At 45.6% G+C, this 16,862-nt stretch overlaps 1 protein-coding gene across 2 annotated transcripts in view; it reads left to right on the top strand.

The window, feature by feature from the left end:
• SHISA9 (shisa family member 9) overlaps positions 1–16,603 on the top strand; it is a 278,295-nt gene extending 261,692 nt beyond the window's left edge. For both annotated transcript variants that reach the window (XM_060648543.3, XM_060648542.3), the window contains one exon: positions 14,227–16,603. In XM_060648543.3, the coding sequence (XP_060504526.3) occupies positions 14,227–14,606 (380 nt within the window). In that variant the 3' untranslated portion in view covers positions 14,607–16,603. The remainder of the gene's footprint in view (positions 1–14,226) is intronic.
• Positions 16,604–16,862: the final 259 nt, after the last annotated feature.

Genomic DNA, 16,862 nt, shown 5'->3' with positions numbered 1-16,862 from the left:
AGAAACCCACTCTGGGAACGTAGGGCAAGAAGGAACAGAGGAGTAGGAGGAGGGGTGCGTGCCATGTGGGGAGGTTGGTGAAGGAAGGGATAGCTGCCTAGAAGAAAAGACAAGGTCCCTAAAGATGCAAGTGTCCTGCTTCCACTTGCATGATCTATAATTCCCTTGGGAGGTGAACCATATCTGCCAGGATTGAATATGGCAAACAGATCACACCGGTTCGCGCCATTCATTTTTCTCTGAGGTTTCTCATGCACACCACCCCCTAGTGGTCCCTGCTGTTACTCCACCCGTGTCCAGCCCTGGGAACTCCTGGCATAATTGTTGACAGTGCACCTGGGAAGACACTACCCCCTCAAGCCCAGTGGACTTTCCTTATCAGCACAAAGCCATGTCTTTTGAAACCTGGTTATTTGCAAAATGAATATTTGAACCTGACCTATCGCTTAGTCCTGAACTTGGGGAAAATGCCAGCATGGTGCTGTGTACTGTGATATAGTCACTCTGGCTCTGATCAGAAGCAGACCATATGCTTTTGCACAAGCCACTCACATTCTCTGAACACCCATTTCTACCATTTCCAAAGCAGAGGCAATGAAAATCCACACCCTGTTGTGTTTGGGGCTGGGGGATGTTATGAGGTAATACAGGTAATACACGGCAATGGTGACAATGAAGAAAATGCACCTGCTTCAACCTTTCTGCTTTTATGGATGAGAGAACCAAGTCCCCTGAGATAAATGAGGTTGCCCGAAGTCACACGGGAAAATTCTATCATACCCAGGACACGGACCCAGTCTTCAAAGAATGGCTTAAAACCTGGACTCAGAATCACTGGAGATGCTTGTTACAAATGAAAATCCTTTGGACACATTGCAAAGAAGCTGGAACCACTGGATGTGGGACCTCAACATCTTTTCATCATGTTTCTTTCTTTTTTTTTTTTTTTTTTTTTTTTCATTTTGTAACTGCACCTTCTGGATAATTCTCTATATACTAAAGTGTGGACCTACCTTTCCTAAGACCCAATCCCTAGACGCAGTTTGCCCTACAACGCCAATTCCACATGCCAGCATTCTTCCAAACATGAGTATTTTTGGTGTTTGCTGAAATAAAACTGTTTTCTTAATTGAGGGTTTGAGCTGGAGCCCCAGCTGGAAAGTAGGAACATTAGAGGTGACAGTCTTGGATTTGGTGTCCTGCCCTGACACTCATCAGCTGTGGCACAGAAATTTGGTGGCCTAATTACTCAGTATCTCTGGGCCTTAGTTCCCACTGTCACATGGAAAAGATGATATTGCCTTTTCGTCCGTCTTTAAGAGGGTTTAAGTGAGATAGTGTCAGTGAAATGGCTGAGAGCGTGTCCAGCACAGAGTAGGTGGTCAGTAAATTCCAGTTCTTTCTTTTTTTTTGAAGAATATTGATGTAGCTCAATAAATATTCATCCAAGAGATGCTACAGAAGGCACAAAGCAGTAGAAAACATGTAATTTGGGTTGCAGTTCTGTCGGGGTGCGCACATCTTGGGTAAGGACCCACGGAAAAGCAACCTTAGAACATTACTTCATGAAATGCAGCCTTTTGCAATTTTCTGATTTGGGTTATTGGTTTGCTGGTGAGCTGGAGGGTGCAGAGCAGGTGGAGGATAGGGAGGGGATTTTTTTTTAATAAAAATCAAATCCCACCAGCTCCTAAGTATGGCCTCTTTTAAAAGCACACAGTGAGCACTGGAGTTTTGATGAGCTTTCCTGGGAACCCATAGGGCATGGGGGAAATTCTCTGCTTTGCAGAAAAGGCTGCTGTGGTAAGATTGCAATAAACATTTTATGCTAGTTTGAGAATATGCCCCTCAGAGACTAAGCCAGCTAGATCTTATTCATTCCAAACTTCGCTGGCATCTTGCATGGTACCTGTGGCAGATAACAGACACTCAGTATGCATTTTATTAACAAATTATTAAGTGAAGTGAGGCATAGCATTTGCAGGGAATCCTGCAGTCTTTTCTGAAGAGGTGCTGGGACACGGATAAATTAAGCAGATGGAAGTCCAGGAGACCTGTGTTCCAGATCCATTGCTGCTTCCACCTAGTTTGGTATCCTTGAGCCCTTCAGTTTCTCTCCTATAGAATGGAAGGTTGGGGGTCATTGATCTCTTTAGCCCTTCTGTCTCTGTAACCACAGATCCCAGGCTTTGCTCTCATTGGCTTGCCTTGTCACGTGCCCACCTCTGAACAAATTGCTATAGTAAGGGCAACGAAATGGGTTTATTGTAGTCACTGGGGAATAGCTGGGGGTGGGAGAGTGGAGAGGTATGTCATCTAAACCATGTGGATCAACAGTAGGAGACAGGTGGATTCCCCACCTGAAAAGAGCCACCTACGGGGCTCTTCCTAGAAGTAGGATGAGTAAATGATTGGTATTTGTATCAGTAGTCTTGCCATAATAATGCTGCATAACAAGTGGCCCCAAACCTTGTGGTTTAACATTTATTTAGCAGCATTTACTGAGACTAGGTGTCTGTGTACCAGTGACTTATATTGACGTGGGAGTTTATCCACAGCTCAGCTGAGTTGACCCATCTACCTGGGAGGTAGCTGGATGTTGGCTGATCTAGGCTGGTTTTAGCTGGAGAGACTGGGGTGACTTGGCTCTGCTCTAGGTGTCTCATCCTCAGAGAGGGTAGCCTAGACATCTCATGACGATGACATAGGTGCAAAAGAGAAACACAAAGAACTTTATCAAACTTCTGTTATGTCATGTCTTCTACCATTCATTAATCACATGGATGAACTCCGAATCCGCTGGTGGGAAAAAAAGATCTTCCTCTTTTGGGGTGAGTTTCAAAGTCACATAAAAAGAGCATGGATAGAGGGAAGGGTGAGGAATTGAAGCCATTCATGCGTCAATTTAACATAGGATCCCAAACCTTACGATTATCTTTGAGATGGCCCTTTGCCTATAGCATTTTGGAAGGAGGTGCATTGTATTAAGGATAATAACCTGTATTTGTTTCATTAAGAAAAAAAAAAAAACTTGGGGCTTCTGGGTGGCTCAGTCGGTTGAGCATCCGACCGGCTCCAGTCATGATCTCACGCTTCATGATTTCGAGCCCCTTGTCGGGCTTTGTGCTGACAGCTCAGGGCCTGGAGCCTGCTTCTGATTCTGCGTCTGCCTCTGTCTCTGCCCCTCCCCAGCTCATGCTCTGTCTCTCTCTCAAAAATATATAAAGATTAAAAAAATTAAAAAAAAAACCCAGTTGCATAAAATTTCACCAGAGGGGAGGTTGATCACAAGATAAACCACACAAAGGAATTTCTGAAAAGAAGTATCTCCATCTCTGGAGCAGCAGTGTGAGATGCATGGAAGGGTGATGAATGAATGAATGAATGCAGTTTCCATCCAGGACCATTCTGTGCAGGGGGCTCTGTGGGCAGCCATGGCTGGACCCCATCTTTATTCAACAGCCTTTCAGAAAGAGGTGACTGCATAGCAGGCCTGCCTAAGGACAAGACAAAAGACCTGTAGGGTTCGAGGCCTGGAGTTCACAACAGAGGGGCTCATGGCATAGCCTGGACACCTTTGGTGCACAGCCCAAGCCAGGCGCTGTTTCAGAATCTTCTCCAGCAAAGGCAGTGGGAGCCCTCAGGGTTAAGACCAAAAAAAAAAAAAAAAAAAAAAACGGTCCAGGCTCCTGGACTCCCCTTGACAATTTTCTTTCTTAGAGAGACACAGGACTTCAAGAAAGCTGGGAGCCCTGAGCTTTATTAGGACCTGGTTCAAATGCGACTTTTCTTCCTTGTGCCTCTTTAGCAAGGCCCAGAACCAGGTGAAACAGGGCTAATTCACCATAAAGACAGTCCTTCTCATCTCCTCCCTGGCCCTCTCCTGTCTGAGAAGCTAGGCTTTTTTTCCTGCCTTTCTTGTTTCTGCCTGCTGAGACAGTTTCAGGAACCTGCACAGATTTATAGAATGCATTTTAAAAGAAGAGAGAAATACCTGGGTATTTTTTAAACATGAACTGTCCCCGCTTTTGCTTTTTAATTTAGCTTGTGAGGGAGGAAAAAGAAGTAGAGACCCAGAAAATATTCCTGTATAAGTAAAAAGCAAATATTGTCCTACTGAGCCAAAGGTCCCTACAGATACAGTGGCTTGAGGGAAAGAAGTATATCTCTGTTATAGACCCGAGGGGTGGTGGTTGGTGGGGCAGCTTGACTCCAAACTGTCCCACGGGGACCCAGGTTCCTCCAACACCGTTTCTCTACCACCCTCTACCGGATTGTCCTCGGCTGCAGTGTTGTAGCTGGTGGCTGTCATAGGCTATGAGAAGGCGGAAGAGAGGACACCCAGGGGAAATGATTTTCTTGCAAGCAAGTAAGGTGAAGTGGAAAATTGGGTGCATCCCTTTTGCTAACTTCACGTGGGCAAGAGATGAACTACATGGCCAAATTGAGCTTCCGAGAAGGGTGAGGAAATGTAGCTCAGAGCTGGGTGGCCATGTGCCCAAGAGAAAAGGGTAGAAAGAGACCCGAGAGACAAATGACCACGTGCTACACCTTCCCAGGAGATGTGCATTTAAGGAGGCCTGCCTTGTGCCATGCGTAATGGTTTGTGCTTTAACCTGCCTTGTCTCCTTTATTCCTGTACTGCACCCTTCAAAGTCAGTCTTAGTATCCCCATGTGAGTTTCTTTTCCTTTCGAACAATGACAGCAACAGCAGCTACTGTCTGTTGAATACCTACTTACGAGGCAAGGACATTGCTATTGTATATGATTCCCTTTGGTACCCTCACACTCCTGCCACGTAACCCTGGTTGTTTTGTTTTCAATTTTGTTGGTGACCTTAAGAGAGATCAGGTTATTTGCTCAACGTCTCCAGCTTGTAAGTGGAAAACCTGGGATTTGAACCCAGATCCATCTTCTTTCAAAGGGTAGGCTCTTTCCGCCATATTGTAAGGAAGAATTTACGGTCCCAAAAAATCAGGTGGGCTTTCTTCCAGACATCGTTAGATTCTTCCAGACCTGATGCACTGCATCCTTCAAGGTGTAGCCTCATTAATACTTCTTTCTTTTGCTCATTAATCCTTCTGATTCCTGAAATTTAATGCTGAAGCCTTGCCTTTTGAGTCTCAGGCTCTGCTATGGCTGTCAAGAGCCCGGTGTAGGATTCAAAACCAACACTTTGGCTCTCTGTCATCACTGAAATTGATTGCTGCTCTCTGGGTGATGGGGAGGGGATGCTAGAACCACAAGAAAAGGAAATATTGGGTAATATCTGAAAATATCCCACTACATTGAGGGAATCAGCATGATGTAGCGTGAAAAGCCCAGGCAAGCACATCTGCCTCATTGGCTTGGGATGGGGTGGGAGCCAGATACATGACATAATATGGAGAGTGCCTGGCCCTGAGTGATGAGGAAGGAACTTCCGTCTTCTCTCAGTTCTGTGAGAAGTGAATGGTTCTTTCCAGCCCAGCTCTGGGACAGCTGGTCTGCTTTTGGTCAGTGCCCCTCAGAGATGCACAAGACCTGTGCACTAGCCAATGTGAATGCTGGAAGAGTCACAACCTGGCAGGGAGAGTCTCATGTCACCCTCAGCTCCCTCCTCACCTCAAAGAAGAAGATAAACATAGTTTATCTTCTTAAGAGGGAATTTGGGGCTTTGTTAAACTTCCCATGGTGACATGGGAATATGTCTTACTTGAGAATATGATAACTTACCTGTACACCCCCACCCCTGATGTCTGGAGAGGAGGAATCGAGAAAAGTGATTTTTCTGCATAATTCTCATTCTTCCCTCCATTTTCTTTAGTTTAGGGGGATGTTTTCCCACATATAAAACCTTCAAAAGGAAACAAGACTATTCTCCATAAGGCAGGCAGCCTAACCAGGGAAGTGGTGAGTGCTGTAGCCACAAATTCACAAATTCCAGGATACCTGGTATTCAGCCAGGTGTCCTGGGTTCAAATCCCAGTACCGTCGCTTGGACAAGTTGCCAAAGCTCTATAGCCTCAGTTTCCACATTTATAAAATGGGACTGATGATGGCACCTACCTTAGTACTGTATTGAGAGTATTACACGGGTTAACAAATTCCCTAGCCAAGTATCTAGAACAGAGCACACACTTAATAAAGATGAGCTTTTACTCAGTTTACCACTGGGGGAGCTGGGAGGGAGGCCAGATTTCTGCTCTAATGAAGCAGTCTCTAACCAGCCCATGCCTCCTTCACCCACCTTCATCTTGCTTCCTTGAACGAACTGCTCCTCTGCAGTCATGCCTCTGCAAGACTATGGCCAGGGATATGGAGCTGGGCAGCACCAGGTTCTCCTGCCCCAGAAATAAAGGAACTTAACCACTGCTTATTCCTTAAGTTTCTGTAAAGCACAGGGCACAGGTCAGTCTTCCATGATGCGGACTATTAAGGTTCTCCAGAGAAATTGAACTACAGACACACAGATATATCCTATTATTTATATATATTTGTATATATCACACATGAATTTATATATATATATATATATATATATATATTATCAGTTTGATTGAGGCAATTCCCCATAATAAATCTCATATATATGTATGTATCTATATGAATATTATAAATATTCATATATATGAAAAATAGGATATCTATATATATGAAAGGAGATTTATTATGGGGAGTCGGTTCATGTGATTATGGAGTCTGAGAAGTCCCATGATCTATTGTCTGCAAGCTAGAAACTCAGGAAAGCCAGTGGGGTGATTTCAGTCCAAGTCCGAAAGCTTGAAAACCCTGGGAGCCTATGGGGTAACTCCCAGTCCAGGAGCAGAAAAGCAATGCCTCTCCTAGTCCAGGGGCAGAAAACCAATGCCAGACAGTCAGGAAGGACATGGATCTTCCCTTCCTCTGATTTTTGTTGTATTTCATCCTCAAACACATTAGGTAATTCCTACCTACATTGGGGAGGGCAATCTACTTTACTGAGTACATCCGGAAATACCTTCATAGGCACACCCAGAAATAAAAATTAATCCAGACACCCTGTGGACCCATCCTAGTTGATGCATAAAATTAACATGACACACTAGATGGCCTGAACAGGAGACATTCTGCCCATTTCTAATATTCTGGAGAATGCTGTTGGTATGTGAACTATTTCCAGCACTTCCTTGCCTTCATCAGATGAATCATTGTACCCCTACTATATGCCAGGCACTGGGCTAGGTGTTGGAGATACAGTAGTGAGCAGAGCTGATAATGGCCTCTACCCTAATTGGAGCTTATATTCTAGCCAAGGTAGACAGACAATACCCAAGTAACTAAGAAAGATAACTTGACAAAATGACACAGGGTTAAGAATATACAAGATGGGGAGAAGTGACAAGGGCAACTGGGGGTGGAGAGGGCTCTCTTTTGACTGGGTCATCAAGAGGAATTTTAGGAGGAAGTCGCCTTTGATCAGAGAACCAAATGACAAGAGGGGTCCAGATACGCAACCAAGAAGAAGAGCCTTTGGGCAGCTAGGACACAATTCAGTGGCTCTGACATGTGGAAAAGCTTGGTGTGTTCAGAAACAGAAAGGACTCCTGTGCGAACTGGGTTGAAGAGTATCCCTCCAAATCTGTACCACTCAGAAATTAGAACGTCTCCCCACCCTGGGAAATAGGGGCTTTGCAGATGTAATAAGTGAAGGTGAGGTCATACTGGATTCAAGTGGATCCTAATGCAGTGACTGATGTCCTTATAAGAAGAGGGAAATTTGGACACATGGACCCACGCACAGGGGATGGCCAGGTGGAGTTCGAGGCACAGACTGGAATGAGGCAAAAGGCAAGGAACACCAAGGATTGTGGTGACTACCAGAGGCTAGAAGAGGTGAGGAAGGATCCTCCCCTAGAGCCTGCAGAGGGAACATGGCCTGCTGAGACTTTTTTCAGACTTCTGGAATCTGTGAAAGAATAAATTTCTGTTGTTTTAAGCCACCCAATTTGTGGTAATTTGTTATGGCAGCCCTGGAAAATGAATACACTTTGTGACGGGTTCATAATAAGTGTGGAAGAGACAAGGGTGGACAAGTAGCCAGAGATCAGGTCACGCAGACCTTGGGGCCACTGCAAATAACTTGGATTTTATTCTTAAGTGTAATGGGAAGGTTTATCACTTGCTTTCAGCCTATTCTTGGACCAAAGACCGGGGCCAGTGAGGAATAGCAAAAGCTTAGGTTGGTTGGGGCATTGCTTACCAGGTTAAATTCATCACCTGAGACCCAAGAATATCACCGAGTGGTCATGAGCTGTAGGAAGCTCTCCTTAAGACATCTTTGGCTCTGGGAAAGAAGGTAGGTGGGAGGCCACCTGTTGAGACCCCCAGATGTGTGGCATGTGGAAACTGGTTCTTACCTTGACTCTCTCCATCCCCACGGAAGTGAGGCTCTATCCCACCCTGCACCTGTACAAGTGTCTGCTGCTAATTAAGGGAGAGACAGATGGAGGAAGGTACAGTTTAATATTACAGCCTTGGTTCCTTCAAGGCAATGAGGCTTATTGGAAGGAAAGCACCTTTTTCATTCTTTCTTCCTCTTTTTAAATGAAGAAAAATCGAACTAGAGAGGGCCAATGTTGTTGAAAGGCTCACACATCTTTTTCTTGGTTGGCTTGTCAGCCATCTGCCCATAAGGTATCGGGGCTGATTAGGTTAATGCATTTATTAATGGGGCTTTCAAGGCTGTTCAATGAATCTGTTATTTCTTTCACAAGAGGAGTTTTGATAGACTGACAGGGACCATACGGCACAAAGCCAGGAGAGGCCAGGTAGGCATTTCTTCCCCCTCCGGAGCCAAGTTAGAGCATACCAAAAGCACTGGAAGGAAAGCGTCCCGAAAATTGCATTTCCTGGTTATGGGAACAGTTCATCCACCACCATCCACATTCTTGTTATTGAAATACTCTTGAAAATCACTGTTTGAGGAACAGTGTCATGCCCCAGGCAACAAATCTGTGCCATCTCTGTACTTCTCTCAAACACCTCAGAGTCTAGTGGAGGGAAGATGGTCAGACAAATGAATAGCTGTGAATGATACAGTGTTGCCTGCAAGACGTCAGATGGTCTGGTGAGCCCCTGCCTTCTTCGCTCTACCAAATTAGGCATCCTGTCTGTTTCTTGAAGCTGCCACACTCCTTCCCACCTCAGGGCTTTTGCAAATGCTGTTCTGTATCAGTCATATACTGCTGCCTAACAAAGTATCCCAAAGGGCAGTGGCTTCATATAGCCACCACTTATTGGACTCGTAATTCTGGGTCAGCTGGCATTTCTTCTGGTTTGGGCTGGAGTGGCTGTTCTCAGCCAGTTTTACAGTTTGGGCTTCCTTCTGCACATGGAGGCAGGAATCCAAAAGCCTGATAGCAGAAACTGTAGAACTCTTTAAAAAGCCCCAGTTCAGCACATGAGTGACATCACCGGTCATGCTACTGGTCAAAGCCAGCCATACGGGCAGGCCAACTTCAAAGGATGGGGAAAGACATTGCACCTCTTGATGGAACCACAAAGTACTGTGGCCGTGTTTGCTATAAGAACCACATGTGCCCTGGCCTGGAATTCTGCTTCTGCTACTCTTTACCTCCAGCTGGCAGCTAAAGGCACGTCCCCGAGGGGGCCTTCCCTAATCATCCCAAATAGATCAAGTCCCCTTCTTAGGCCACTTCATAGGGCAAACGAGGCCAACACACAGGGTAGGTGGGGGGAAGTGAAGGGGGAAGGAAGAAAGGAAAGAAGGATGGTTGGTTTGGATCAATGCCCCCTTTGTACTTAGCAAGTTGCCTGGCACAGAGTGAGTGCTCAATAAATGTCTGTTGGATTTAATCCAGTTCTTTCATAAGCCAGGAGACAGATGAAATATATGTATCGAATAGTTCCTGCATTCCAGAACTATGCTATGTAGCTTATAGATCCCATATAATTTATTCCTCATAACAAACCTGATTTATCCCCATTTCACACAAAAGGAAATAAAGCTGTAAGAGGTTAAGTAACATTCCTGAGATCTAAACACAGGTCTGTCTGATTCCAGAACCCCCAGATTCGTCTGCCCACCCCCCTCTTTCCCCAAGTACCAAACACTTTCTGTGGTCAGGGGCTCCCCAGTGCCAGGCTCACCAAGAGACCAAGTCAGGGTTGATTATGGAGAAGGTTGTAGATTCTCCATGTGGGACTCCATGACTCCTCTTAATGGAGGACTCTCCCCATCCCTGCACTGATCTGGCAAGAGTTGAATGTCTTTGTGACTTCTTCTCTTTAGAACTTTTTGAGAAAACATCACCTATCCCAGCTGTCGGGACACTTAGTGCATAATCAATTTTCTCGGTTTGTCAGACATGGGAAACCTTGAATACATTCCCTTCTCTGAGCAGAACTTAGACCACTCCATTGTGTGGAAAGAGGAACTGGGGAATGAACAATTCCAAATCATGACTGGGGACATAACGAGGGTGAGCGAGACTTTCATAAGAGACTTCTGGGAGGAATGGGGGAAGGAAGCTTCCACTCCCACGACTGCCCTGATATTCTATGTGCATTCATGATATTTTGCTCCTACATCGACTCACTGAATATTGGTTGGGTACCTAATATCTTCCAGGAGGTAGGCTGGACAGTGCTTATGAAGTATTGGGCAGGAATCTGACCTGGACTTGTCCTCTTGGAACTGCAGTGGGAGAGATAAATAGTAACGAATGAAGTACATTAACAAGGGCAGAATGGTAACTATGATGCATGCCATGGAGAAGAGCCTATCATGGTGGGATCTGACCTTGTTAGACATCCTAGAAGGGAAGGTGGTGGGAGGCGGCTGGAGAGAACAGGAGTGAGGTCAGAGGCCACTTCCCTTGAGTTCTCTAGGAAAGGCTATGTGCCAGCACTGTGCTAGACCCCAGGGCTGTGCCTGTGGTTTCATCTCTGGCTGCACCTTTAGAATCACCTGGGTGGAGGGGCCTTAACAAAAAAAGAAAATCTGTGTCTGGGCCAGACCTGCCCAGAGATTCTAATCGAATGGTTTGGGGTAGCTATCCAGGGATCTGAATGCTTGAAAAGCTCTCCCCTGTGATTTGCATGTACTGCCAGGATTGAGAGCCCCACAGATGCAAAGATAAAGTCCCTGCCTTCAAAGCTCCAACATCTGGTTCCCAGACCAGACTTTATTATAAATATTCATAATACTGAATAGTTCTTCATAGCACTTACCATATGTATACTTTTATGCAATTTCTGAGATTATTTAGTCATTATCTGTCTCTGCCTACTAGATGCCCAGCTCATGAGGCCAGGGACCACATCTGTTTCTGATTCCTCCTTAGATTTCCACTGCCTAGCACATGACTCATGCCACTGTGTTGAATGGCTGCATGAGCAAATTGCTTGAGGAGGTTTTGGTAGATGAGGGACATGGTCACTTTGGCATTTTAGAATTAGGCCTCTGGCTTCAGTGTGGAGAATGGACTGGGTGGAGGCACGACACTCAAGGAAGGGAGGCCAGTTTGGTGGCTGAAGTGGAACAATGTTCAAAGTTGGGGGTCAGGTGGACCGTGTTACAAGAGAAGCATTTGCATGTGTAGCTGGAAGGACTTGGTCATTTATTAGTGGTAACAGAGGAGAGGAGGAGAGTGGAAGTCAGTGAATGCCACCGTGCTTCTGGCTTGAGTGACAAGCTAGTTGGCATCCCCATTGGAGAGATAAGGAAGAGCCTGAAGAAGAACAGTACTTGTAATGATGATGTGTTCAGGTTTGGGCACTTGGAGTGGGGGATACCTGTGAATCTGTCCTAGAGGTACCTGGATACATGTTCCCCGACTAAGTCCAAGGGGGAATATCAGAGCATCCTTCTGTTGAAACTTTATGGCATTGGAAACCTAGCACTTTCTTCTGGAAGGCAGAAAGATAGAGATCTAACACTGACTTGAGTTTAACTCTTGCCACTTCAATGCCTGGTCTGGTGAGAATGTATATTCTTATCTTTAGTAGCAGATTCCTTTTGACAGTGACATTCCGTATCTTCAGACACCTCTAGAATTTATGGGAAAGGGGGACTTTCTCTTGAAAGACCACATCAGCCAGGAGTACTTACATTAACGAGGACAGAAACCCAACATAAACTGTATTAAGCCTGAAAGGTTAACATGTGGCTTCCTGGGGTACTGTGTTGAGTCTGAGTGGAGGCCAGGCTGCCAGGACAGCACAAGTGTGATCCATGAGGGACATCTGCCACGGACACGGAGGGAGCAAGGAGGGCATACTTTTGTCCCCTTGGTCCTAAAACTGAAGCTTTCCCTCTACGGCCTTTCAAACACATAAAATAATGTCTGTCGGACTTCGGTTCTCCCCTGGATTAGTCACTAGCTGTGGGTAACTTTTGTTCATCACTTCATATGTCTGAGTTTGACAATTTCCTAATCTATCAAACAGGGGTTAAAGCCCCCATCTTTCCTACTCCTGAGAGTTCTTGAAAGAAGCCAATGGGAAAATAAATCTGGAACTATAGTGGCTTCCATGAATTTACATAAATTCACATGTCACAGTGTGAGATGTTGTAAGTGTAGATGAAAAAGCAGCAAATATCTTTCATCCCCCAAGAGATGGAAGTTCAAAGGTTTATTGCTAATAAATACATTTTATGTTATTTATCTTATCTATTTTAAGTAATCGCTACACCCAGCATGGGGCCCAAATTCACATCCCCAAGATCAAGACTTGCACACTCCACCGATGGAGCTAGCCGGGCATCGCCACTAAGAAATAAATTTTCAAAGTGTAGAGCACCTTATAGTAAAAGAATTGGAAGAGAACATAAAATAAAAGATCTCATAAAATTATCAAATAGATAAATAAAGAGGAAGGAAGGAAAGAAAGAAAGGGGGAAGGAGGGGAGGAAAAGGGAGGGAGGAAGGAAGGAAAAAAAAGAAAAAAAAAGGAAGGAAGAAAGAAATCATGCTGGAGATAGTGTGGTGAAATGGTGTGGAAGTTGGTGTAACAATTTTGTGGCGTAGCTAGCAATATGTATCAAGACCCTAGATAATATTTACACCCCGTGGTCATGTAATTCCACTTCAGGTAATTCATTTCAGGGCCGGCTAGTAGAGATTTCAGGCTTTGCGGGGCCACACGGTCTCTGTCACATGTACCCAAACCCACTACCCTAGTAGAGCAACAGCAACCACAGACGGTAGGTAAGCAAGTGGGTGTGACTGTGTTCTTGTAACACTTTATGTACAAAAATAGGCAGCACCCACATCTGGTCCAGGGGCTATAGCTTGCTGTCATCGGATGTAGATTAAGAAAATATTTTTAGAATTATTCTAAATGCAAAATTCTAAATACAAAGAGAGCTTGAGTCTTAAAGATTCTTATTTCAGCTTTATTTATGTTAACAACAGAGTAGCAAACTTCACTGTTCATCAGTGGGAGGATCGATTGATTTTAGTAGTTCTACCCAATGAAATATTATGTACGCATTAAAATGTTCATTAGTGGTTTGTAGCAACACGGAGAAATGCTTGATAGAAAGTTATGTGGAAATTAAGCCGTGATTTATAATGATAATTAGCTTGGAAGGGGCTAATATGTAAATGCTTCATGCGCATCATATCATTTAACCCTCTGAACAACCCTGTGAAATATATATACACATGCACACACTTCTAGGAGATGGTGGAGTTGGGGTTTGAACACAGGCCTGCTTAACTGCTAAAAGGCATCAAACACGCTAATAGAAATCCCAAATTAAACCGCGTTTACTGAGAAAACCAGAGGAAAAAAATAGCCAAGTGTTGATTTCGGCGGTCTTGCATGGTGGGTGACAGACACGAATATTTTTCAAGATGTTCACTATTTCTCCTAATGAGAATGCATGATTTTAATAATGAAACAACACTTGAATTTTGTAAAAAAGCCAAGGATGTACAATGCTAGGTGCGCCGTGGTGGAGAAGTGTTTATCTGGGGGAGATCCAGAGTTTCCGTTGGAGATGCCCTTACCTTGTTGGTCCTGATCTTGATTGTGAAAGAAACATGAGCCTCTTTCCTTCTGTCCTCCTTCCTTCTGTCTGTTCCAGATGGAGTTTCTAGTGTGTGTCTCGTTTGGACTGTTGGCCCACTTTGATGCTGTGCTCTGGTACCCTTGCCAATCCCTAACTCTCTTTCTCTCTCCTTTCTCTCCCTCTCTCTTGCTCTCTCCTCCCCTTCCACGTCCGCCTTGGACAGCCGACAAGGTCAATGATGACTTCTACTCCAAGCGACGGCACCTGGCCGAGCTGGCCGCCAAGGGGAACCTACCTCTGCACCCGGTAAGAGTGGAAGATGAGCCGCGGGCCTTCAGCCCTGAGCATGGGCCCGCCAAGCAAAATGGACAGAAGTCACGCACCAACAAGACGCCCCCACATCCCCTGGCCTACAACTCCACCACCAACTTCAAGGGCTGGGACCCCAACGAGCAGTCTCTCCGGCGGCAGGCTTACGGTAACAAGGGCAAACTTGGCGTAGCCGAGTCGGGCTCCAGCGACCCCTTGGGGACTCGCACCCAGCACTACCCACCCCCACAGCCATACTTCATCACCAACAGCAAAACAGAAGTGACTGTCTGAGCTTTCACTACAGGAAGCATCCTGGAGACCATACTCAACTGAGAGGCAAAAAATATCCCTGGCCCACACCCTTCCTGCCCTCCCCGACATGCTCCCTCACGCCCTGACTCCCCATACCAACCGACCATAAACCTGCTGGCGACGCGGAATCATGCTTTTCTTGGGTCATGCCTAACACGTGTCGGCGGGCAGCTGAGCAAGGCCGAAGCAGGGATGTTCAGCAATACAGCAGAGGGGAAACTGAGGCACAGCTCTTTCGACTTCGGGCCAAGGTGGCCGACTCACACGCCCAAACCGTGGGGCTGATTTTTTCTTTTCCTCCTGACTTAAGACTGAAATCCATGATGACGAATTAAAAGTAGCACAACTTAGAGAAATTGTCCATTCGAGCACATATTCCATTTACCACGTGCTGTCTGTTTCCAGGTGAAAGAGCCGGGGGTGTGGGGAGAGGAGAGCGTGGAGGGTACGACAAGAGTGTACTTGAGAATATGAGCTGTTTGGGGAGGAATCTGTGTGCATTATAAGTGTTTTCTAATCCCGAGAAGTAGTGACGTGGAAACACGCTTTTGACGAGCGTGAGACAGTCCAACCCTTCTATTTATAGTACTTTTCATATTGTCAATGTTGGAAGCAAAAAACAACACACACTTGAACTCACAAGGAATAAATAAGACCCTGAACCCACCAATAGTGATGAGAAAGAACGTTGTAGAGAAGTCCCGTAAAGACCATGACCATGGACATGGGAAGGATAGGCTTCTATGGCTGGGAGAGGGTCCAGAGAGTGTTAAATAACTTTTTTCTTAAAAAAAAACAAAAACAAAAACAAAAAACAAAACAAAACAAAAGAACAAAGATAAACGAATACAAGCCCACTACAAAACAGACAAAACGGCAAATCAATTTTTGTCCCAAATCCTTGCGACTTAGGAAACAAACAATGGCATCAAGAACAATGACACCAAAATTCACGGTTGAAAAGTCGACACGAGGTGAAAAGGGGGCCCCCTACTTCCTGCCTTGCCTCCGAGACAAGAAACACAGAAACCAGTCCTCCATTAACTGTCTCTCCCTGACTCCCCTCAGCCCTTGCCACCACCGCTGCCAAATTTCAGCTGCTTTGGACTGAAAATGTCATAAGCGTGGGTGGTGCCTTCAATGTGTTACTGTTTAATGACAGTCTTGTTACCCAAGTGCAACCTGTGTTCTCTTGGCCCCCCTCCCTCCTGTTTCCTGCAATAATAGAAGATGTTTCTATCCCCCCAACCCTTTGTCGGTGAGCCCACCCATAACACACTTTGAGGGGGCTGCTGTGATGTTCAGGGGTACCTAAAGACGAAGACACCCCCCCTTTCCTCCCACCCTGTCACCACTAGTCCTCCCTTTATCTAGCCCCCCCAGACCTATCAAGCATTTCTGCATCTCGTAATTCCAATGGTCCTTCCAAACCACCTCCCCAGATACTTCCATGAATTCAGCTCCCACCCAGAATTCCCTGAGGTGGTTTTTCAGATGGGTTCTCATAGCCAGTGGCCCTTGGGTATCCCAACAAAGCCAATGTCCCTGCTAGTTTTGTTTAGTGGAAGCCCAAAGAGGAGAGTGGAGACACAAGAGATTTTGATTTTAGGTGAGAAGTTTTCAACCAGTCCCTAATGGCCTTAGCCAGTTAATAGGAACCTCCAAGTGACAGCCCCCTGGCCATCCACCCCCACCCCCCAGCTCTTCTGGTGTCAGACTCAGAGAATTCCCCAGGATGGCCACGTGCAGAGTTCTGCCTCACCCGTTTGTCATCTCGGGCATCATGGAAGCAGGGAAATCCGGTGTTTATTCGCCTTCTCATTCCCAGCTGATCTGGGGACATTGACAACGCATGGTATCTCTCTGGGCCTTGGCCTCCCATCTGAAACACAGGCAGTTGGGGCTAGATCAAGCTTTTCAAGGTTCTTGGATAGCAAAACCTCTGCCCGTTAAAAAAAAAAAAAAAGAAAGAAAAATCATCCACAGATGCCAGTATCAAAGATCCTCATTTATAAAGTGGTTCTGTGCTGAACAAAGCAGGGCTGTCAGTGGCGGGGTGGGGGGCAGATACAGTGCCCACCTTCTCAGCCTCTTTTCCAGGATCCCAGCACACCCCAGCGTGGAGTAAACACCGCCAAGCTTGGTCAGTGTTTTCTTGATGTTAGTTCCAGGTACTGCAGTGTGCTTTGGCATCCCTGTGTGTCTCCATCGCTGTATCTAAAGGGATTCATTCTT

This window comes from Panthera onca, chromosome E3 (genome assembly GCF_046562875.1).
Source record: "Panthera onca isolate mPanOnc1 chromosome E3, mPanOnc1 haplotype 2, whole genome shotgun sequence".
In the NCBI taxonomy this organism is placed as follows: domain Eukaryota; kingdom Metazoa; phylum Chordata; class Mammalia; order Carnivora; family Felidae; genus Panthera; species Panthera onca.
Note: the sequence above shows the minus strand (reverse complement) of the source record. Positions and strands in the feature narration are given on the sequence as shown.